Source organism: Amblyomma americanum, chromosome 11, assembly GCF_052857255.1.
Source record: "Amblyomma americanum isolate KBUSLIRL-KWMA chromosome 11, ASM5285725v1, whole genome shotgun sequence".
Taxonomy (NCBI): Eukaryota; Metazoa; Arthropoda; class Arachnida; order Ixodida; family Ixodidae; genus Amblyomma; species Amblyomma americanum.
In genome coordinates this window covers 60,102,803-60,127,542 of record NC_135507.1, presented here as the reverse complement: position 1 = coordinate 60,127,542, position 24,740 = coordinate 60,102,803, and the positions used below count along the sequence as shown (strand labels likewise).

The window sequence follows — 24,740 nt, the reverse complement described above, 5'->3', positions numbered from 1 at the left end:
CGGGCCCCGGAACAGACAGCAGTGCTTTCAATGACAGTTATGACAGTTGCTCGGCGCATATGTACCACGCTTTTTATGGCCACCGCGCAAAATCAAACAGCGCGACAATCGGAGCATTGCGCTAGCTGTGCGATGAAAAGCAGAAGGGACCGCATAAACAGAGTAAATGGTGCATCGATAGTCACGACCGCCAAAGCTACGATAATCTCTCTCACGACTGTGTGAGCAAGACTCGCACAGAAAAACACAGAGACGCATTCACTTATTAGAGGCCAAGCGCCAGTGCAATCAGTGCCTTAGCACTTGTTGCGTTTACTTGTCAGCTGGTGCACGCGATATGATTTATCCACTTTGAATGAAAGTACTTAATTCAACCTGCATCAAAGTCAACTGTCTTAACCCTGGCTACCCGGACAGCTTTGACCGCGGCAAAATGATTTGAATCTGTCTACACATTTGCAGAGCTTTGCTCCGATTGGTAAAAGTGCGAACGCGTCAGGAACCCGCAAAGCACGCGCAAAGGCAAAGCCCAATTTCATTAGCGACATGCTGCGGCTTGACATGCATTGAGCCGCATGCAGCCAGATCCGCAGTACAAGAACAAAAAAAGTTGTCGCGCAGAAACAGGCAAATGCGACAGTTTTTGCATGCTATGATCACGCACCTCGCCACTCGAATTTGTTGCAATCACTGATGCTCATAGCGATGCAGCTTTATTTTCTGTGTCAACCAGTGCCAGTGGTTAGCGTTTCTTTTTCTTCTGTTTCGCACATTTGGCTCGTGAAATCTGCAAGCTGGCTGCCATGCAGTTTACTGGTTGGGTCACAAACTAAAGCGCTGTGGAATCATACAGCGCGTAAGTTGAGCAATATGTTTTTCCATGGCACTTACGCCCAACGTTAATGGAACTAAGTTGGTTCAATTAACGTTGCTTACGCCAGCAGACTACTACGGCGCGTGGTGTTACCCATAGGATTCTTCAAGGGGTCCACACACCCAAGGCAGGCATTCAGATCATTCCTTTCAACATTTAAACCACCCGAATACCGCTCCGAGGTGGTCTCACCTGATTTGACTTGGTGGTTAAGCACCACTAACGTCGTTGGACTGCTGATTCAGATACTTCGAGTAGTGATCAGAACCCTATCTTTATCTCCCTCGCTCCTTCGCGTCTACAGAAAATATACGGCAGCGTACGCATAACATCATGGGACTTAGAACGCGCAGACAATCGTTTGTTTACACTCAACCTGTCTTCAGCACTGTCTCTACTCTGTCTGCTGTTTTCGCGACGCACACTATTACCACTATACTGTAAATGGACTACCCAAACCCGGACATACACCCCCCTGAATCTGTGCACCCTCCACCGTCATCAACCCGACGACCCACCGGCACTTCCCGCTGTTGTTGTTGTTGCCTGAAATATGATGGCACATACCCGCGGTGGGTGGTTGGCCAGGGTTTGGTGCAGATCCAAACATGGAAAGTCTAATCCAGGTTTATCTCTTTCCCGCTCTTCACCGGGCTACCGCACGTGCACGGCGCTCTGCAAAGCGGCTAGGCAGCTGGCGACGCTGGGCGGCATGGTGTGCCCGCTTGTCCTGTACGCAGGGCAGTCGACATCTTTGGACAGTGTTTCACGCCATGGAGCTCCCAATTCTCAGGTTGTAGATTACACAGAGAGCATTCGTCTCGCGCTAAATGTGGATAAGGATACATTTCCACAATAATCAGCCTGTCAGTTTTTTCCACAACATGACTGCACCTTTACATCTGCTGACTTATCCGTTACAGAGCCCTCCGATGGTATTACTTCTGTCCTAACCATGGCAGAGCTGCTGGCCTCCACTGACCGCCTAAAAACTACTACTACTGCCAGCTCACATACAATCACCCCACTGTTTCACCGTCGGTATATCAGCTGTGTATCTGACTGAACGGTGCATATTGTACACGGATGCATCACATACTGCAGAGAGAGGGGAGTTACTGCTCTGTATAGTCCCTCCCATTCGCATCTTAACTCTATGTGCGACATATACCGTGGATATGTGCACTCACTGGGCACTGGAACTTCAACCCATTTACAATGCCACTGCTTCCCTTTGGCTCGTTCTCACATTCAATACAGTTCACATTTACACCGACTCCCTCGCCGCTCTTAAACAGCTTAAGGCTGTTCGATGGACATTCCAGATTACATAATCAATTCATGTGCTCTGCACACAGTAGCCACTGTGCCATGCTCAGGATCCACATAACATTCAAGCGGATGCTACGACTCATGCACCTTGACACACCATACGACCCACCAACTTCCCCTCTTCCACAAGGTTCGTTCCTGTCTCATGTTTACAATTCCCAAGCTCTGCGCCAGCGAATACGCTACAGTTCCTCAGTGTTCGCACCCTCTACACGTAATCTTACTCGGCAGGGGAAGGTAACCGTGCTCCAGATTCGGGCAGGGGCGGCTCTGACACCATATCTGTCCGTCATCGGTGGCGTGCAAAAGATCTGCCAGCAACTGACAGGTGCCCTCACTGTGGCGCTGCAGCGGACATTTGTGATTTGCCTCACTTGTTGTGGACATGCCCAGCGACGGCAGCTATTAGAAAACGGCTCTTTCGGAGGTGGGCCTGCGGTGGAACTGTGAGCGTGACTATGTGAAGTGGACCATGAACAATCATTTTATCTGCAACCTCTGCGGCTACCTCAGCAAAATGGGTCTTTACTCGTTTTAACTTTTTATCTCCTCCATTCCTTCCCCTTTTCTCAACTTATGCCTCACGGCACACTTCTTGAATAAAAAATAAACTACGGCACAAAGTGCAAAGGATTGATATTGCAGAAAGCACAAAATTGCTATGCGTACGGAACAGGCTGCGACGTTTTTAGTTCCTTGCGATCAACCAGGTGTTACTGTCACGTTGCAGCAGGTCTGTCTTACCTCCACTTTCTCCGCTAGAAAGGAGCAGGCAGGCCCCAGTGCTGGCTCAGTGGTTAGGGCACTCGGGTATTGACCTGGAGTACCCGGGTTTGAACATAACCACGGTGGCAGCGTTTCAATGAAGGGAAAATGCAAAAGGTGCCCGTGTGCTGTGCAATATCATTGCATGTTAAATATCTCCAGGTAGTTGAAATAATTCCGGAAAGCTCCACTACCCCAACTCCCAACACATTCTTCCTTTCTTCTTTCATTCTCACCTTCCTCCCTTCTCTTATGGTGGTGGTTCGGGTGTCCACCGAGATGATGTGAGACATTTACTGCGTTATTTCCTTTCCTCAAAAACCAATTTTTCAATTTTCAGGGCCTGTTGTCCACTGTGCACTTATCTGTTCTCAGAAATAGCCTATATTCAGCTAGGTGGCGAAGTTAGGTTTGTTGTTTCTGTCTTTGTGAAAGTAGCGACACTCTCATCCCTCTCATCCCGTCGGCTGCTTTCCTCCTCAGTTCTCCTTGAATTACACTCTCAGGGCGTGTTGCGCACAGCAGTCTGAACCTGCCTACACGCACCAGAGAGACAAGATGCCTCGGGAGGGTCAATGGGGGGGAGGGCTTGTTGTTCCGGCTCCTGAAAGTAAAACCTGCTGTGCACAAGTATTATCATCCCTCCGTATTATCCCAAGTATTATCATCCCAAGTATAATCATCCTCAGTATTATTGTATCCCTCATGACAACAAAGAAGCAAACCACAAGGCTTGCTCTAAATGGCAAGAAAATTTTCCACTTTAGGCATGCAATGAAGGCAAGATAACCGATGGTCGCTAAGGGTAACTGACTGGATCCCAGGGGAAGGCAAGCGTAGTAGGGTGCGGCAGAAAGTTATGTGGCCGGAGGAGATTAAGAAGTTTGCAGGTATAGGGTGGCTGCAGCTGGCACAAGACAGGGCTAGTTGGAGAGATATGAGAGCGGCCTTTGTACTGCAATGGGCGCAATCAGGCTGCTGCCGCCGATATGATACAGATTGCTGAAAATAGCTTTCAAATGAAACTAAGGGACTTTTGGTGTGCAAAAGACATCTCATAGAGTTTAGTTTAGTAAAATGTAGACATTAACAACAATGTTATATGCCATTTATGAAGAAGTTGAGAGGAAAGGCCAGTTTTGTAAAGAAGAGTTCAGAGGGCAAAGAAAAAAAAGATGCCCAATGATTAAAATTAACTTCGATGCACATTAGAGTCATGAATGATTGAAGTTTGTAGCTTTGCTACCACTGATTGCGAGTTCACCTGGATTCAGTGTTCTCAACAGCAGAAAGGCCACTTCCGTCATGAAGAGCTCAGCAGCCAGAAAAGAGATGTGCCCAATGATTGAAACGAATTTAGATGCACATTAAATTCATATACGATAAAAGATTGCAGCTTTAGTAAGGCTGATTGTGAGTTCACCTGGGTTCACTGTTCTCAACCTACCACCTAATCCAGCGCGGACATAAACTTTTCTGAAAATGGTCACACAAATAAAAGCAACTGTGAGAAGACAAAAATAACGTGGTTTCTTAAATTTTGCAAATGCTCCGCAAAGCATGCTGGAAAACACCAAGATATCTATAGTACTTCACACAAAAGAGTCCCTTTCGTCTGGACAAAGTCCGTCTTGCCTATATGTGCAGCCATTGTTTTATAAGCAGCTCGTCGCATTTCCCTTGAGGAATACAAAATAAAGTTAACCTTTTTCCGGCCTGCTTTAACATTTAAATACGCAGCAGCACCACATCACGCAGTGTGGGCACGTGCCAGCGGACACTCCATGATGCAGGCTAATCGCGACGATATAAAACTGAAAAACAAGCAAAAAAAGTTTTTGCACCTCATGGTGACGCGGTGACCACGTCAAGAGGCATTGTGGTGCCCGGCAGCCGACGAGTGCGCAGAAATACCTGCGCATTCTCTTTGAGGAGGTCAGCGTAAGAGAGCGAGGGGGAAGACGGTAAGCGGGACAAATCCAGGGGACGTGGTGGGGGGGGGGGGCAAAGATCTCACATTTTTGCTACTTTCTTTAGGTGCACTGCACCATCAACAGTTTGGAAACAAGCAATCCCGATACCATGAGCGTTTGGAATATTGTGCTTTTCCTGCATTGAGCGGAATTCACACAATGGATATGATGCCACTTGAAGGGAAAACGAGCATTTGTTGCTCTCAACCACTGTCCAGGGACACACAGTATTAGGTTATATGTAGTTATTGGGAATCAGCTTACAAAGCTTCCGTGCAAAAATTGTGTGCCCGGGTTGACGAAGCTGTGTGATACAAGTTTCCTTAATATTATCTTGAATCATTGTGGCAATTACATCCCTCGCCTATAGATCTCACAATTTAGCTTTCCTGCTACATTTGTGAAGCCATGTGGGCTTGTACAGCGGTCACCATTTCATTGACATTTTACATTTCTTTTTGGCATGTCGTCCATGAATTTTGCATGACTATTTTTGGAAATATAAAGGGAAGAATGGTGCAGCATCAAGTAACGAGGACGACAGGAGAGTACACACATGCACAAGTGCCAAATTTCAAGTTTATTGTTTGGCTGCCACTGTGCTGAATTTATACAAGGCAACAGCCTTCCACACATGCACACACGCTCAAGCGGGTGTGTCCTCTCCAGCTGTCCTCGTTACTTCATGCTGCGCCATTCTTCCCTTTAGCATGTCTGACCAACTTGCCCAATCCTATGCAGTCCTTAATTTATTTTCTACAATATTCTAACATCCCTGATCGGTTATTGAACAAGTATGCAAATTTGTGCTTAGTAGTGTAAAGCCTACATTTACTGCTCGATAGTAGATGTGAATGTACAGCTGGAGTACCATTCCGCCAAATAACATCCTTTCTGTGCAGTTGTCTTTAATTACTACAATATTACTCTTTTTCAACCATCAAGAACATGTGGATGCCAACCTAAATTAGCAACACCACCTAAATTACGCTGCCACCCCATGGAGGTGTATGATTCTAACCTTCTGCATGCAATATGTACGGGATATTTCACCGGAATTCTCCTATAGTTTAGTGCTTGTTCCTTGCATGTCACATGAGGTTGTGGTATAAAAACAAGGGCCCAATAGTTTTAAATATCTGTTGGGATAAAAGTATTAATACATATATATAATGGTAATTAAAACAGGTTTAAAACTGCTGTTCACACAGTGTAGTCATCCCAAATAGTGATGGACCAACCTGCCAAATCTATATTTCTGTTTCAGCAAACTGAAATATTCCTTGTTAAAACGAAGCCGACGAACATGCAGACGTGCGCACACAAATAATCCGAAGTGCTGGATCTATAAAGAAGGAAATGCTTGCATTCATATCGCATCAATAAGAGTCGAAGTGCTTGGTTTCGTTTTCTTTTAGTTGCTTGATCCGTCGCTCTTTGCAACATGTGTGCTCCATCTAAGAATGGCTGAATAAATTATTTGTATTTTTTTTAGTTCATCTCTGTATACTCATGCCATATCTTTCGGCCCATAAATTTAGAAACACTATAAATGGAGCGACCAGTTGTTATTCGGCGTATCTCCGTGTCATGTCCACAATGTGCTTGCACTGCCATCATGTGTAAAGGCAGTCGTTTTGCCACAGTGCTCACATTTGTATGGACGCTCACCCATGTGGGTACGAACGTGGTGCATCAGGGTGCTATTGAGAGCAAAGCTGCTGACAGCTTCAGCTTTCTGTGGGCGCTATATCCTTGTACTTTGCATGGATGAAAAAATTTTTATTGATTTGATTGACTACATATCCTGGAAGCTGGTAACGCAATTACAACTGATGAAACACTCCCAAGCAGGAAGTAAACCATTTGCGACCAAATCAAATTCATGAAAAAAAAGATATAATACTGAAGCGCAAGTTTGAGAATGCAATGGCATACTGTCTAGACATAGGGTTCATCTGAAAAACAAAGACACGCCAACCAGCAGAATGCATCTTCGGTATGAACAAGGACCCAGTGCTGGGAGCAGAAACGTCAAGTAAAACCTTTTTTCTGGCATACACCTCTGTTTTCAAAAGTATTAATGCTCACAACACATAGCTAAATCTAAGGATGAAGTAGAAGTTTCTCGAAGTTCACTGGTTTTTAACAAATGCAACTCCACAAGATGCTCCTCAAATGAAATAATTTTTTAAGTCAATGGCGCCTTGAGAAATGCAGTCACCAAAGCATGTTCACTTGAGTTTCTGTAAGTAAAGCATAATACTATAAAGAGGCTTGTTATAGAAATCCTTAAATACCCCAAAACTGCCGCTGTAAAATGGAATCAGAACAACACTGAAGAAGGATGGAAAGTTGAGCGAGTTGGTAACAGTTCATGTTGTATGGAACTGTGCGAACAGACGAGAAGAGAAAGACACAGACAAGCGCTGACTCGCAACTAATGATTTTATTGAGAAGAACATACATTTTATACCCGAAAAACACGTGACATATCAGCAACATAGCAATTACATTGGCATTTACAAAGATTACATCGCTACACACTTATCAGCTACAAGGTACACTCTCATCAACAACGAGCCTCCCGTCACCCCCCTTATTTTCAGTTCATGAATTATCTAAAAACAAAACCTCCTTATCAACCAGAAGCAAGGAAGGCTGACTAACACACTCTACTTGTCTTTTTCGAATGAAATATGCCTCTATCATTTCCCTGGCTGTTTTATCTCTGTGGTGAAACAAAATCTTTGTTTTGGTGACCAAGGGGTGGCATTTTTTCCTTTTCTTTTCCTGTTTTCTGCACTCGCGGCAGTGATCTTTCAGATGGAAATAACTTGAATCCGAGAGTGAATTCAAGTGTTCACACAAACGAATATTAAATGCAACGGCCAGTTTGGCCTATGTAAACTTTCTTACAATAGAGTGGAAGCTCATAAACAACTGAGCAGGCGCAATCGACCAACCGTGACCTGTGACTTGGCATTGGACGGGCTAACACTTTTTATTTGTTCATGTTTCTCCAACACGGAGTTTCTCCAACAGGAATTTTTGTAAAAGCTTTTCACAAGTTGATGAAATAACTGTCCGGCAAACCTGCGGTCTTTAACCTACGGACTTGTGACAGCACACTATGTGGAATGCAAAGATGACACGTGTTCAGAAGGCCAGACCGAATGCAAGACATAGCAATTTCATTTTTTACAAATTTCGAGTGCCCGGATCAATAGTTTAAAACAGGTTTCTGGGACCTTGGTGAATACCCCCAACACACGTGGTCGTTTTTCAAAAACAATTTAAGGCTTAAAAACTGGAGAGCATCTTATGATGGAAACTCAAATGTCAATGACAATCCCTTTGCACTCTCGCGAAAGAGCTTCAAGATATCCACTATCCTCCTGCTGAAGTTTCTTTCTCAACCAGCACCAGAAAATCGTCTACAAATCCTTCGATCCAATACATATCCCCTTTTTTTGCACATACACTTTACCTCGCCACCCAACGTATGTGGATTTTAAATAAAACGACAATATTTCAAGAAACGTCTTGGCAGATAACCCCCATCGACCCATAAAACGTTCTTCATCATTTTCTTCAGCGATGCACTTTTTGGCTGCTTCCAACATGACTTTGTGAGGCAGAGAATAATATAGGTCTTCAATGTCGGCACTGAAGCCCGAGCACAACGCCGGATTACTAAGCTTTAGGAACTGGGCCAACCTATCTGCTTTGTCAACCACAAATGGATCGTCCACAACTAACTTTGAAAGATGGTTTTGCAGCTAACTGGATACCGAGTATTGCCAAGTGCCTGCTTCTGAAACGATGGCTCTGATAGGAATGTTGCTTTTATGAGTTTTTGCAGAGAAAAACCAATCTAACTTATCACCTTCCACTTTTAGTGTCGTCGTCACCAGGGACCCAAAATTACACTCGTTTAGCAGTGAAACAGCCCGCTACTTTACACCACTGCAATCTACATTAACCCATTTGAAGCACTTCTCGGCGGCTTCGAAAGCCTTTTCTGCAAATATGCCTTCTGGGGCTGCAACAAAAGGACCTTCTTTATCGGACAAAACAAGCCGCTATTTGTTGTGTTCGAAAAAATCAACCAGAAAACGTAAGTCCTTACTTCTTCGTGACGCTCCCGGCGAAGCTACCAGGGCATCTTGAAGCTCTTTCACGAGAGTGTAAAGAGAATAACATTCACGTTAGAGGTTCCATCAAAAGATGCTCTCCAGTTTTTAAGCCTCAAATTGTTTTTCAAAAATGACCGCGTGTGTTGGGAGTATTCACCAATGTACCAGAAACCTCTTTTAAACTATTCTTCCAGGCACTCGAAAATTGTAAAAAAAGGAGTTGCTACGTCTTGCATTCGGTCTGGCCTTCAGAACTCGTGTCATCATTGCATTCCACATAATGTGCTGTCACAAGTCCGTCGGCTAAAAAGCACAGGTTTTCACACAGTGTTATTTCATCAACTTGTGAAAAGCTTTTGCAATTGGTAAGGGCGGAATTTGTGAAACCAAAAAGCGAAAAGTTACATAAGAAACTGTCTGTTATTCCGTATGTACACAAGATAGCACATATTGGCAAATGTGGCTGGACGTTTCGAAGTCGACGTCGTTTTTTTCAGCTCCGTAAATGTTGAGTGGGCTATGCCGAGCCATTAGCAATCGCCATGAACAAATAAAAGTGTTAGCCTGTTCCAATGCCAAGTGGCACACAGGTAACGGTTGGTCGATTGCACCTTCTCTGTAGTTTATGAGCTTCCACTCTATTGTAAGAAAGTTTACATAGGCCAAACCGGCCGTTGCATTACTATTTGTGTGAGCACATGAATTCACTCTTGGATTCAAGTTATTCCCATCTGAAAGATCACTGCCGCGAGTGCGGAAAACAGGAAAAGAAAAAGAAAAAATGCTGCCCCTTGGTCACCAAAAGAAAGATTTTATTTCGCCACAGAGATAAAACAGCCAGGAAATTATGGAGGCATATTTCATTCGAAAAAGGCAAGCAGAGTGTGTTGGCCAGCCTTCCTTGATTCTGGTTGATAAGGAGGTTTCGTTTTTATATAATTCATGAACTGAAAGTAAGGGAGTGGGGAGGCTCGTTGTTGAGTGTGTACCTTGCAGTTGATAAGTGTGTAGCGATGTAACCTTTCAAAGTGCCAGCGCAATTGCTGTTACATGTGACGTGTTTTTTAAGTATAAAATGTATGTTCTCAATAAATACATTAGTTGCGAGTCAGCGCTTGTCAGCGTCTTTCTCTTGTCTTTCGTCTGTTTGCGCTGTTCCACCCACCATGATGAGGACAACAACTTTTGTTGAGACAGTGAGGTGAATGTTTGCCTCCAAATCTATAAAGCAAGTTTGTCAAGACTGGCAATGCAATTTGTATTAAAAATATGCAACATGCAATGATAGCAGATTATTCGAACACAGACAATGCACAGGAATCTAGTGCAGTAAAGCCTTCAAAAATTTAAACCAAGAGAAAACTCTAAAAACCTGCAAACAAAAGCGAGCAATCTTTATCATCAGGCGGCTAAGCTTTGTTTCTCTGCTCTTGAGTCCCAATAATACAGCCACAATATAAGCAAGAAAAGAATAATGAAACAGCATGCTTCTCTGGTGGCATTAAACCCACAAAAGAACGCAACATTGCACTGACGTAAATAAGTCAATTTGCTCCCTAGTGCCAAACACTGCAACCACAATTCACGTACATCATTCAATGCACTGAAACTAATAAAGTGACGACATGATCATACCTGCACATGCCACGATTAAAGTCTCATTCATGACGGTACCAGCTTGGTATATTCACGTTTCTTATGGAGGAGCATAAGCAACCGAAGGATTGCTCTGTGCGGTAGTACTTTGAAGAAATGTAAATGCCATTTCTTTACAACAAAGCAAATTAAAAAGTGAGACAAGTTAGCTAGCAATAGTTTTAACATCTAATGCTGGGAAACGGTATCAAAATTTTAAGGAACTGTGGTTTTTGAAGCATGTTTGTTGTTCTCATGGCATTTTAAACTGTATTTTTCTTTAAACATCACTGTGCAAAACTGACACTGATAAGGTCTTTCACTCTTATGTGCTCGCACATGCTTAGCAAGGGCTGTACTCCGTTTAAAGGCCATGGGGCAGAGCTGGCACTGGAATGGTCTCTCACCCGTGTGGGTGCGAAGGTGTTTCACCAGTGTGCCTTTTTCAGCAAAGCTGTTCCCACAGTGGTCACAGTTGTATGGACGCTCACCCGTGTGGGTACGAAGGTGTTGCACCAGGTTCCACTTTTGAGCAAAGCTGCTGTCACAGTGGTCACATTTATATGGACGCTCACCCGTATGGGTACGAAGGTGATGCACCAGGGTGCCCCTTTGAGCAAAGCTGCTCTCACAGTGGTCACACTTGTATGGACGCTCACCCGTGTGGGTGCGAAGGTGTCGGTCCAGGAGGCCCTTTCGAGAAAAGCTGCTGTCACAGTGGTCACACTTGTATAAACGCTCACCAGTGTAGATTCGAAGGTGGTGCATCAGGGTGACCTTTTGAGCAAAGCTGCTCCCACAATGGTCACACTTGTAGGGATGGTCATCCATTTGGGTGAGAAGGTGCTGGTCTGGGTGGTTTTTCTTCATGAAGCTCCGATTGCAGTGGGGGGACTGGTGCAGCTGCTGACTCATGTTCTTTCCAGACAGCACTCCAAGCCTGGGATCAGCTTTGACCAGGCCTGCACAAAGAAAGGCAGGGTGTTTTCAGAGCAATACGAGACAATGTGTGTTAGTATAACATTTGGTGGTGGCAATATTACACATTTAACTTGTTTATATCAAGGTCAATGAGTTGAGCCTTAAAGCAAGATGAGTTTTTAAACAAAATTTCCTAGTATTTGTAAATATCCATGGAGCTGGAGGGAGGTTTTACCTTGAAACAATTACTCAGAGCAATGAGCATACTCTGTAGCCAGCTTATGAGTTGGAACAACTTAGACAAAGTGCTCGTATAATACCTGGCTTCATGGAGATCTTCCAAACCTGCCCAAGAGTTTTGCACGAATAACGTAATGTCTATGAGCTTTCAGTAGTGATACAGTACGCCAGAAACGAGTGTATTCTTTCTGTCTCTCAAAAGGAAGTAAAAAAAGTTACTAAGGCAAAACTTCTCTACTAAATCTAGCATAAACAAGGATTGGTCGTGTGATGAAATGAATGCAGAATGGAAATGGTCAAATTGAAAACCACAAGGACAAAACCATTTCTGTTAGCAGTGTCACCAATGTAATACATAGCAATAAAGATAAGCATGAATTGTTAATAGCAAATCAGAATGAACCAGACTAGATAAGTATTTCCCAACAGTAAATAGGATCACAAGCACTCGCATTAGAAGCTCCTGTAGACATCAGATAAAACAGTAGTGATTAAAATCGCCCTACAAAATATGAAAGCACACCAAAAGGTATTACTATTGCTGTGCAGAGCTCACATTATAAAGATGTATGCAGAAGCGTACAGAAAACAACAAGCCATGAAATAATGAGACACAGAAACTCAAAAGGGTGACAAAACGACAATAGAAACTGAGAAGCTAAACTGGTGAGACTACAGCGGAAAAAGCAAGACAGAGTATGATGCACAGAAGGCACAGCCACACAAACACATGCACTTTTTGTACTGCAGTTTTTTTTTCTGTCTACGCTCTAGCTTTCGTCTGCAACTTGTGCTGATGTCTACTGGATCCCAAGGTTTCCTCAGCAATCATGAAAAATTCCACCTGTAGAATGTTTCACGATATCCATTGTTCACGTTGCAATGATGGTTGGCTGTTTTATGGGGTTTAGCATCGCACAGCAGGTCAGGATATCAGGGATGCCATAGTGGAGGGCTCCAGGTAATTTCAACCACCTGGGGTTCTTCAACATGTACTGACATCACACATTACATGGCCTCCTAGTAATGTGCCTCCATCAAAATGCGACCACAGCGGCTGGGGTTGAACCCGTGTCTTTTGAGTCAGCAGCCGAGCACCCTAACTACTGAGACGTCATGGCTGGTTGCTGCAACGATGAGGTAGTGTTCCAGGCGTTAACAAGGCAGGGTCTGATACGTCTCATTTTGTGCAACGATACCAAAGTCTGAGATCACTAATTATGCTATTTTACATCATGAACATCAAGCAGTACAGCCTGACTATGCTGGAAGCAGTGGTTTTAGAAGATGGTCCGTCCGGCAGCTTGTGCACTCATTGGTCGCCAGTATTGCATTGGATGCCTGCAAAATGAAACAGAGCAAAAAGTTGATTAGAATAACTGCAAGACTGCAGACCACAGTATTTTGTTAAAGAAGCATGAACACCTAATTTTGATGGAAGGTTTTCGTCTCTACAATGATGCAGAAGACACTACTATGCATGAATCATCACGTGATCTTTAACTATGATCAGTAAATAATATATAGTCAAATTCTTCAGTCCTGCTTCTTCAGTTTCAACATCTGAACAATGACTGTGACGTCAACGTGTGCATATAGGTCACGTGCGGCATGACATAACTGCAATATAATTGCTGCTTCTGCATTTGCTGTCATTCCATCACTTGAGGCAGGCTGGGTTTAGCATTACAGTGAATTAAAACGAGGAAGCAGCGATTTGATCACAGTTCCTTCGTTACTCACATGACTCATAAGCAAGAAAAAGCAAGAAGAATACCAATCTTCGAATAAAGTAACCTCCCAAGCTCCGTTGACTATCATCCAATATCTCCGACAAGCATCCCCTCAAAGCTGCTTGAACGTATAACATGGAGCCTTATGGCACACTTTGAGGCAATTAATTTTTATCCTCAACAGTTGTTTTAGACAGCTACTCAACAGCATGGACTACACAACACAGAAGACATGTTCAAATGAACGCAATTCCACAATCACTTATTACAGTTTTCCGGCCCTAAAGCAATACAAAAATTATCAATAGGGATTAAACACTTCTTGAAAAGGCCTGTGCAATTTATGTTCGCAGTAGTATGGTACAACTTAAAAAATGTTATCTATAAGGTGCCACATTACTCCACTGATCGATCCCAACAGTAAACAAAATTAGCTACCTAAAGTTCTAGTGAGTTGAACAATTAAAAGGCATAAAAACTTTTGAGCTGATAATAAAGTCGTGTGATCAGCTTTTTTACGTAAACACTTTAACAACAGACTGTTTATTCATCACACAGAAATTTTGTCCAGCAATCATTAATCTGAGCAGTTTCCCTCCGGACTTAGTGTTATCCAAACATACCAGTCATAGTTCATCTCTTCCAAGCGTCCCATCCAATGTTACACAGCATGCCGCTTTGTTCTTTTAGTGTGTGATTAGCCTTCTCAAGTAACAGGAAACGCTTTGACAAATTGCTTTTTCTTAACAAAGAAATTCTGTGCAGTGGTTATGAATGTCGGCAGAGATTCACTTCAGACTTAGTAGTATAGGACCATACAAATCATAATTCACCTTTTTCAAGCATCTAGCCAATTACACTGAGTGCCGTGCAGAATTCTTTAGGACATGATTAGCTTTCTTAAGAAGAAACACTTAAACGACACACTTCTTTTTTGTCATTGAGAAATTCTGTGCGGCAGTCATGAATGTAGGCAGAGTTTCACAAGCGGCTTATTCATATTTATTTATTGATTTATTTATTTATACTTACTGCAGCCCCACAGGGCCTATTGCAGGAGTAGGGATGTAAGATAGATGGTAAGCAGTTGCGTATATATGTTGATTCATGCATGCGTACATACATAAAGGTACATAATAGATACAATATAAAACGAACAAAGCATAGGTGTTAATGACATTCAATGGCAGCCAAAAAATATGGAAGTGTAAGTGAATGAATTTCGCCCAGCAGGCAGCTCCAGCTTATGATGGTATGTGGGAAGAAGCTGTATTTACATGTATCAGTGCATGCGTAAAGTGGAGAAATATTTGAACTATGATTGCGCATAATTGATAATGGAGTAGAAAAACTAACAAGGTGCTCGCTGCCATGAGGTGCACAGAGCTAATGAACATATATATATGCCTGAGGCACTCGGAGCACCTTCGCCATGAAAGTGGGGTTGGACATAGTGTGTCGAGACTAGACAGGGGTGAAAATTCTCTGTCGTAGCAACGGTAGATAAAGCGAATTGCCTTCTTTTAGACAGATTCAATTTTTTCGCAGTACTTATTGTGGATATGGGTTCCAAACAGCAGAGATGTATTCTATAAGCGGTCGGATTAGTTTTGCAGGCTGAAAGTTTTTGTATGACTTGGTGCTGTGTGTAATGTGCGCCGTAGATACCTGAGTCTCTGAAGTTCTTTACTGCAAGTTAAACTGATGTGATTGGACCAAGACATGTTGCACATGAAAAGCAGTCTGAGGTATCCAGCCATATCAATCCTAATTAACCTGTTTCCAGTGTCCCGTCCGTTGCTACACACGGTGCGTGCTATCCTTTTTAATGCTCCTACAGCAGATAAACGACCTGCCACTCGCTTATAGGCATCCTGCGCCTGCCAGGTGCCTCCACCATCTGCGATGTGAGTTTAGTGCCACCAGTGGCCAGTTTTCCAATTTTGCATCCCGACAAGAACAGTGCTGTTGAAATTCCGATGGTGTTGTCGGGCTGCAAAAGGAACAAGGGAGATCGGCAACGGAAAGGCAAGGAAAACTCTACACCACTATTTATATATTATACCATGCAAGACCAAATGAGAATGCTAAGATGTCCAATCAAGTGAGCAGATGTAGACAGTGCCGAAGCAGCAACATACTGCCAATCTCTAGGAGCTGTCACGAGCTAGCTTAGATACAATGTCCAAGGGAGGCTTCGGTTGTGCTTCCGTGTCAGTAGACACTAGCAACTAACAAATACTGCAGGAAACCTTACTTGCAAAGTCACATAACAAAGGTGACAAACTTAAACCTCGAAGGAATCTACGTCACATTGGCCCATTAGTTATTTCCCTGTACTTCCACTTGTCAGCGGACACTGTCACAATGCGCAGCTAAACCTATGTACAAGTGCATGCTGCAAAGTGAGGCTCCAGCGCAGGAGTTCTTCAAAGAGCTAGCCTGTTCGTGAGTCGCACCTTGCGCGGTCGCAGAGTGGCTTAAGTAGCTGCGACGAGACAAATACCAAAGGTCTTAAGTGCATGTTGACATCTGCGAGCTCCAGACGCCATGCGACAATTATATGTTCCGTACCCCGGCCACACCTCCCCAACACCTGGGCAGGATGAAAGAAATCCTTGTATGTATTCCTCTTGATTCTAGAGTTTTGACTGGCGGACAGTGCGAGCTACTCTGTCGCTTGCCCCAAGTTTCACTTGCCGTGAAAGGACTTCTGCAGTGTCGCCACAATGGGGCCAGTGGCTTTTGCTTTTTCTGAACCCGTCTGGTCAGTTTGGCCTTAGAGCGGTGCTTATCGCATCTGGAAAGCCGCGGTGACAGTTTAAGGCATTTACAATGTTGACCAGTCCTCAGTGCTACAATGTTTTGTGCCCATACTTTGTCCTTTCTCTGGAAACTATTGCATGGATTGGCTCTCTGTGCGCACAGCTGCCTTCTGGACACTACCCTGGTTGTTCAGTCCTGCGTGCCTTCCTTTCTAGCAGTGCCCTCACCCTTCACATCTGCTTTTTGATGCAGTACCGAGCTGCATATCCCACTTGAATTCTAACTATTGGCTCACGCTTTCGATGAGTCACTGCACGTCTTACCCCCAAATTGTCTCGACTGCATTTTACTTTCTGCTGGGCCTAACGACTTTCTCTCTTAAGGCTTGCTATCCGACCTAATGATCCTAACTCCCTGTCCCGCAACTTGATCTCAACCACGCTCTCACCAACGTTGCGTTCTGGCCCGAGGTTTCAGCGGTGCATTCAAGTGACTCACTGTCACTCTTTTACAGCAAAGCGTTGTCTCCATTACTTGGCTAATATTGTGTCACTAGCTGACCTAATATTGTGTCACTAGCTGTGTCACTAGCTGACCAAGCGGGGTTCCTGGGCAGGTCGCATGACACTCAGATGGGAGCGCTGCCAGCTTCCTTCACTTCGTACTTTAGAGTGGGCCTCTACACGAATGGCAAAATACCCCTAAAGAGCTCTTATCGCCGTCTCATAGTTGCTGACCTCCTCGTCGGTCAGGTGCACTAATACACCGCTGACATCACCTGGGAGGATGGTCAGCAGCGTCTTTAACCAGCAGTCCTGGTCTAGCTCCTCCTCAGCGCAAATTTACTTGAACATTTGCAAGGAAAGTTGCAAAAATTTCTCCTCTTCGAAAACTTCTCAAACAAGTTCTTCCTTTTCCCATTTCAGCAACTGAAGTTTAGGTGTGAGCTCCTGCAGCTCTTGTGCGTGCAGTTTCTCTAGCTCAACCTGTCTCTCACGACACTTGGCTTGCCATTCCCTTTCTCATTCCTCGCAAAGTTTTTGCCTTTCCTGTTCTTTCTTGTCTAGGAGCCTCCGCTCGGGAATCGTTTCCGAAGTTTTGTCTGCCTCCTTGACTGTCACATCCTCCGCCCGCAGAATGCCCAAAGTCGCTTCTCTTTTTTTAGTGGGGTCTACTGTAATGCCCAGTCTTCCCAAAATTTCAAGGAGGTCCTCTACCTTGAAGTTATCCATCGCGGATGACACCTTGTGCCGGTGATGCCTCCTGAACACAAGCCCCATCTTGATGCGAACAAAATACAAAATTGCCGAAATCTCATTTCCCAACCAGCAATCTGAAATAATGATACGTTCCGTTCAAATGTAGTCTGTCAGCCGCTATCTTTTGCTGCCGGCAAGGAATGCACGCATAATCTCGACCAAAGAGCTTATCAGCTGGCTGAATGCATCTAGAGCAAGCAGGTTTACTGTACAAATTTAGCTGCGTATCGTATCTGTATGTAACACAGCTCTACCATAGTGGCTAGCACTTGACTGAAAGGGACTACAATCCTGCTTTGCGTGTCGGCGGTGCATTTGCTTGCATTATGATCCGCGCTGGAGAATTCTCTTTAGGTTTTTAATTAGCCAAACACGAGCAGATGCATGCGTATGGTACTTCTTAGATGTTTTAACCATTTGTGGCAGAAGGCCCGAGCATCAAGCTCTACGACAGTTGACGATGACAGAATCAGCGCACCTAGGCTGCCGTAATGTGAAAACTGTGTTTCCACATATATGCTCGCATAGATGCCTCGAGCAATGTGCTGGTGAGGGCTTTTAACAAGGGACATGTTTCAATCAATCAAGCATTTCTCAAAGCATATCTGCCTTTCCTTTGCGCAGAATGCAGCAAATACTATACGATGCTGTGTCAATGCTACAACTCGATGAACACGTTCAGCACATGAATTATGCGCACAGACTGGGAGCAGGAATCCGCGGCCGCTCTCAAAAGAGGCCTCGAACACCATTGCAATATGAGCTGGGCGCACGAAATTAACAGCAGAAATATTTTGTGCATATCCATGCGATCGTAATATGAAGCGAAAATTTGTGCTTTCGAGGTGGTGAGATGATCGAACTTGGATCACACACACGTATGCAAACCAAATAAATGAACAGCGAAAACTACCACAAAAGGCGGCCACTGCTGGCGACAGAGACGATATGCACCATGGTCTAGTCGAGACAAGCGCTTGCATCGCGCAAAACATCGCACAAAGAACCGTGGTCCTTCTAGTCTATATAAAAATGGCCACAACCATTTTTCGCTACCATACCACAAAATCGTCCTGGCAAGTCTGGCTGGCCAGTGGTAGCCCGAAACCGCTGACCCAGCCAGTAGGTACACTGTCAAAATAAAAAAAAAAGTGAACACGTTCTGGGCAGCCACCGGAAGTGCGCAGGGCAGTTGGAGAAAATCGAGCGCCTCGCTCCGCGCTCTTGCAACCCAAAGTCAGCCAGCAGGCAGAAAGAGGTGGATAATCGAAGAGGCCCAATGTGGTAATGCCCACGGCAGGAGGCGGTGTTGATACTCTCTCACAGCTCGGTCAATGGACAGGGGAATCCTCGAACACTGTTGCATCGACGTCACCAATACGGTCCCGATCCGGTCGATGCCTCCGTAGGAAAGGAGAGCCACGCCGATTCCCAGAGTGTGAATGAACATCCTTGTACCCTCCGGCCTGTTGTCTGAAAACATGGGACCTCCGTCGAGGTCGCAGCTGTCTTTCAATTAACATCCCCAACACAACCTTGATGCTGCTTCTGTCGCCGCCGCCGCCGCCGTGGTCACCCCAATCGAGGGAGTTTGCGCCTCAATCCACTTAAGCTGGAATGCATCCGGATCATAACCGCGCCCTATAGGAATACATGCCAAGAAAATTTTCTAACCAGTTTTATGATTTCGCAGTAAACAGATTATGTCGTCCCTTTGTAAAGAAAAGCCAAGTGCACCTTAGAACAGATAATGAAAGTCTGGAACGCCATTTCAAAGGCGATGTATATTTAAAGCACCAAGGAACTGGGGGGGGGGGGGGGGGGGGGGGGGACGTGTCACCTTTGGATGGGAGCGCCGGGGGTGAGTGCAACACACGCATAACAAAACTTCAGAACAATTTTTTCTGTTTCACAGTCTACTCGTGGTGGCAGCCATTCGCTTACAGTTGGCAAGTGCTTTGAAGATGACATGACAAAGTGTGCAATGTCATTCCAAAGCCAAATATAGCGAGCGCTATATTTGCTCACTGATGCAGTCGTTAAAACTGGACAGCCTAGACAGCTCTACATAAAAAGTTTTCAAACGGCATGATAAGCGAACGAAAGCAAATCGAGTACCGTAGCAGACAAAACCACTGGCCGCCTCCACTGCCCGCTTGAGTGTTTGTAAAGGCAGCAGGGTTTTGGGGGTCAATGAACTCACAGGCTTCTATTGATGTGGAAACTCGAATAAAAGCGTTAAGCTTTTTGAATCCAGCAGTGTTCACGATGTGAGGGAACTTGTTACTGAAAATGGGAGCGAATGAGCGTCGCCTCCTGCCACAGGCTGCCTAGAAAGATGCCATTGCAAAATAAGCATTTTCAAACCACTCCTTCATTGCAAATAAAGAAATAATATGCACTCCTCAACACTAAGCCCATCGGCATCTAATTGACCTTTTATGCCACATGACACAAGTTTATATGTATATAACGTATCTCCACTGTCATCGTGTACAGGCAGTTGCCTGACAAAGCTATCAATAGCTTCAGCTCCTTAGGGTTAATCCATTCTTGTGCTCTGAGAAGATGAACAGAAAATTTTATTGATTTATACACAAATCTCATAAATTACATCATACAGTTACAACTGATAAAAATTCTCAACTACAATGCAGTTAAACACTGGTTAACCCACAACATGAAAAAAGCAGCTGAAGTATTGGAGCCCACACCACACTGCTGAAATTCTAAATGCACAGGAGAAAATCTTTTGCTCAAATTCTGTCTGAAACCTTTACTTCCGCAAGCTGCTTTAAACTACGATAATTTTTATGTCAATGGTCGCCTGTCAAATCCAATCACCAAAGCAAGTTCACCGAGTTTCGATAAGCCCATCTGTGAGGGCTGACAGCAAAAATACTGAAATGTTAAAGCCACTAAGGTCAAATGGAATAAGACAAGAAGTGCTGTTGTGACAGCAACACACAACTCTGTCACCTAACTGAAATAATATTTGACAAGACTCGCTTTCCTGAATATACAATGCCTAAAAAATTTAAACAACATTAAACGTATTTACTCTATTGTAAGCCTAACTATTTTTCAAAATTTGAAAATCCAAAGTGAGGAGGTCGATTTACGATCGAAACCAAAGCATGAAATCATAAATAAAGGTGAAATAAACAATATATCAGGGATGCTACAGCGTGGTTACATTTTTGCTGCACGGCTCTGTCGCATCATTCCTGGTACTGGCCTTGAGAAGCTGCTATGTCAACGCGCAGAACCGGGATCCCAACCGCGCGACGGCCTAAGGCGGCTGTTGGTAAGCAGGAAACCGGCACCCACCTTCTCCTCTCCACTTCCCACGTGTGGTTGCAGATCGCGGCTGCTGATGAGCGGCGGCCCAAAAACTCATTCGTGTTCTACTCTTAATAACCATCCTCGAAGTTTTTTTTTGCTTTTAACTGCACCCTCAGCGCTCAAGGGAGCGTCAATATTTGATGGAAGGGCTGCTGTTCCAATCGCGGCGACACCGCCACTTGGAATGATAGCGGCGCCTGGGAGTGTCGGTAGCCTATGGAAGACCCGACGCTGCTCATGCGTAGTTTCTCTTTGGCTCTGACGCATTTCACTGCTGCCGGCCGCGTTTCACAAGTTTTTAATGTAGTGCTTCGTCAGTCGTCATTTGTGCTTTGGGTCCAGTAAGCGACCGGTGCTCGTTCACGACTAAACTCAAGATTCCTGTCGTTCTTTACGCCAAAAAAACAAACTGCATGCCAGGGTGGAAGTTCGACGTTTGCAACACGTGATACAGGTGTGGCAGCTGAAGCGAGGTACAAATTTCAGCTGTTCCACGCAATGTCGTGATGTTGCTGTTTGCGAAGTGCGGGATTTCTCTAAACAACAATCCCAACAGCAGCGCTAGTTGGACGATGGCACAAGTGTGGAGTAGTCCAGTGACTAATAAATCTTCATTTTTGAATGTGCCCGAAGGCATGCCCGCACGCGGCAACGGATAGCGGCTGATGATAAGTGGTGGCCGCAGGATAATGCTATTGCGTTCTATTTTCAAAGGCCAAGCTTAAACAACTCTAAGTTTTTATTTTTTCTGAAATGTGATATGGGGGGCCTACTTACATACGAGTCGACTTACAATCGTGTAAATACGGTATTTAACAAACGATAACGCACAAGACTGGTGTGGCAGAGTTTTCTTTCTTTTTTCTAAAATTTACACAATAAGAACAGCCTCAGAACTTACCAGTAAAAGCAAGAAACGTATATCATTTGGAGGTTGGGCTTTGTCTCCTTGTCCTTGTCTCCCAATAAGACAGCAAGCATTATGTACTCATGGTAGTGTAAAACACAAAAAGAACACAGCACACTGTAAAACACTTTTCTTTCACCTGCCTATGCTTTTTTTGGTGGAAGGACAAGAAATAATGTCAGTAATGCACAGAGTAAGAGTTCGTTAATTAAACCCTCATTAATTTGGAATTACGAACATAATTTGAATTGCTGGCATGGTCCGAACCAATCTCTATACAAGGCTGTGGCATCAGATGCCCACTAATTCGGACGCTACGAATCTCGCATTGGTTAGTTCGAATGGGCTCCCGAAAGGAGGTTGCATCTAGGAATGACCGGCATGGAAACAGTTCACAAAAAAGCCCTTTTTAAACGTGAACTGCGTCCTGTGGAGAGGCCGGCACACCTCTCTCGGGGAGGCCCTTCAGGGGGGCCCTTCCCATTTTGAAGACATTGTGCTTTGATGCTCCCGACAAAGCACGTGCAAAAAGGACTTGATGGAAATGCTAAAAATAATCATTGTTGCACTGTTTTCATCTCAAAACCAGGCGACTATTTCCCAATCTTTCATCAAGTAAACTTGCTGTGATACAAGCTGTGCGCGTTAGTCTTTTTCGAAGGGGTTCAATAATTCAAACATTTCTACTGGTCCCATGAAGTTTTAATTAGCAAGGTGTAACTAAATTATACACCCAAACTTTCCTCTTGGTGCAAAATACCATGTTCCAATGAAAGATTTCCCTTGCACATACCATGCCAGTCCCAGTCAATTACAGAAACAGCTCAGTATGATCACACTTCTTATGGATAAGAGAAAGGACCTGAAAAATTGGCCGGTGCCAGTTTACTTTGAGGCCATGGAAATTTGCATACTTTTACCCAATCACGCTATTATGCTGTTAGCTGGCAATGCCTCCCATATCCAATTTCAGTAAAAGGCAACAAACCTTTACAGAAGTGCAGTTTTTCCAGAGTGTGTATTGAGCTCATGGCGTTCTAAAAGGTGCTTTTCATTGAACACCTTTGTACAGAACTGGCATTGATATGGTTTTTCTTTCTTGCGGGCTCGCACATGCCTTGCAAGGGTTGCATTCCGTGCAAAAGCCATGGGCCAAAGCTGGCACTTGTACGGACGCTCACCAGTGTGGGGGTGAAGGTGTGCCACCAGGATTTGCTTTTGAGGAAAGCTGCTCCTGCAATGGTTACACTTGTGTTGACGCTCACCAGTGTGGGTATGAATGTGCCTCATGAAGTCATATTTTCGTGCCAAGCTCTTTCCACAGTGGTCACACTGGAAGTGATGGTCACCCGTATGGGTGAGAAGGTGTGGCTCTATGAGGATTCCAACTGAAGTGGGCGGACTGGTGCAGCTGCTTGCTCATCTTTTCCCCACGAAGCATTGCGACCTTGGGATCAGCTGTAACCACACCTGCAGCAGGAAAGGCAGGGTATTTTCAGTGAAAAGTGGGGCCACACGTGCTAAAGCTCATTTTGTAGTGTGGCCAGTAATCTATAAATAAACAAGGCAATCTCGTGCAGTAATTAGGCTAACAAAATTTGCTGACCATGGTTTCCAGCATAAGAATACTTGAAAGGGGGTGCATGCATGGATTTAAAAAGTCTTTATTTCTGTTATACAACCCTATATTACTTTCTCAAGCTATTAAGGCTATCAAAGAGAACAGGGAAAATGATCATCCTTCTGAGCTAAAAATCAATCAATGGGATGAATTACACCAAAGACCCACTTGCTAATATACTCAACAAACAGTTTTTAACTGCCAGAGCATACCAATCTTCTCTTAGCTGCCGCTTAGCTCAGACTGCAGATTCTTACTTGCCCTCCTGCAATACTGATTTTATATTTTTGTCCCCTATTTTAGTAGATGTTTTTCCATCATTAAAGCTTTTGGAAACACGTGCTCATCTGGAGTTGATGAAGTTGCTGTTTTTTCCATAAAATGTGCTGTTAATGCTATCACTGCACTCCTTGCTCATATTTGTAATAGAATGCTGCTCTCTGGTGTATTCCCCAGCAAATAAAAGTTGCATATGTTGCTGTGTTGTTCAAAGGAGGCAACAAAAATTACCCGTACAATTATCGTCCTGTTTCGGTATTGCCTCTGTTTTCAAAATTAGCTGAGCGCGTACTTTTCAGGCCAGTAAATAACTTATTACAAGCTAAGCATCTAATCCGCCCCAACAGTATGGCTTTCAGGCAGGTAAATGAACCCAATCAGCACTGTTTGATATTAAAAATGCTATAATTAATAATTTTCAAAATAGGCTTCTTTTGTTAGAATTTTGCTTTGATTTGAGCAACGCCTTCGATTCCGTGAAGCATTCCATACTATATTATAGAGGAGACACTTATGGAGTCGGTTGCAAATGCACTTTTGGAGAGTTATCTAACTGTACGGATCCAGTATGCTCAAGCTGACGATGTAAAATCGAATCTAGTTTTGGTTCGGTAAATTTCGGTCTCTCTCAGTGTTCAATTTTGGGGCCACTTTTATTTACTTTATACATAATTGACATTGTCAACATTCCATTAACTCCTAATATTATGCTGTATGCCAACGATACTAATGCCTTTCTTCTGGCTCGTCTTCAAGTGTTTGAACAGCAATCTGATGCCTGGCTTAAACTGAGTTCGCGGTTTGGCTCTCTGTTAACCGACTGCAATAAAACATCAACAATACAAATTTTATGCTCTTCCATCCAAAAAACAAACTATTAGATTATCACATCAAATTAGCTTTTAATGACTTGAACATCGAGCAAGTCCACACTTGCCAATTTCTATGTGT

General features: G+C 44.0%; 1 protein-coding gene across 2 annotated transcripts; it reads right to left on the bottom strand.

The window, feature by feature from the left end:
• Positions 1-10,186: 10,186 nt before the first annotated feature.
• LOC144110633 (uncharacterized) lies at positions 10,187-23,353 on the bottom strand. Of its 2 annotated transcripts, XM_077643669.1 has the most exons (3): positions 23,155-23,353; positions 13,133-13,220; positions 10,187-11,680 (listed from the first exon to the last, which is right to left on the bottom strand). In XM_077643669.1, exon 3 carries the CDS (start codon positions 11,631-11,633, stop codon positions 10,935-10,937), a length of 699 nt encoding a protein of 232 aa, XP_077499795.1. In that variant the 5' UTR covers positions 11,634-11,680; positions 13,133-13,220; positions 23,155-23,353; the 3' UTR covers positions 10,187-10,934. The 2 variants fall into 2 exon arrangements, with proteins under 2 accessions (XP_077499795.1, XP_077499796.1); XM_077643670.1 differs by lacking the exon at positions 23,155-23,353 and having other exon boundaries at positions 13,133-13,947.
• Between the last annotated feature and the right edge of the window lie 1,387 nt (positions 23,354-24,740).

What these genes read in the sequence shown, in the direction of transcription:
- LOC144110633 (XM_077643669.1), bottom strand. Translation starts at nt 11,633, where the DNA reads ATGAGTCAGCAGCTGCACCAGTCCCCCCACTGCAATCGGAGCTTCATG.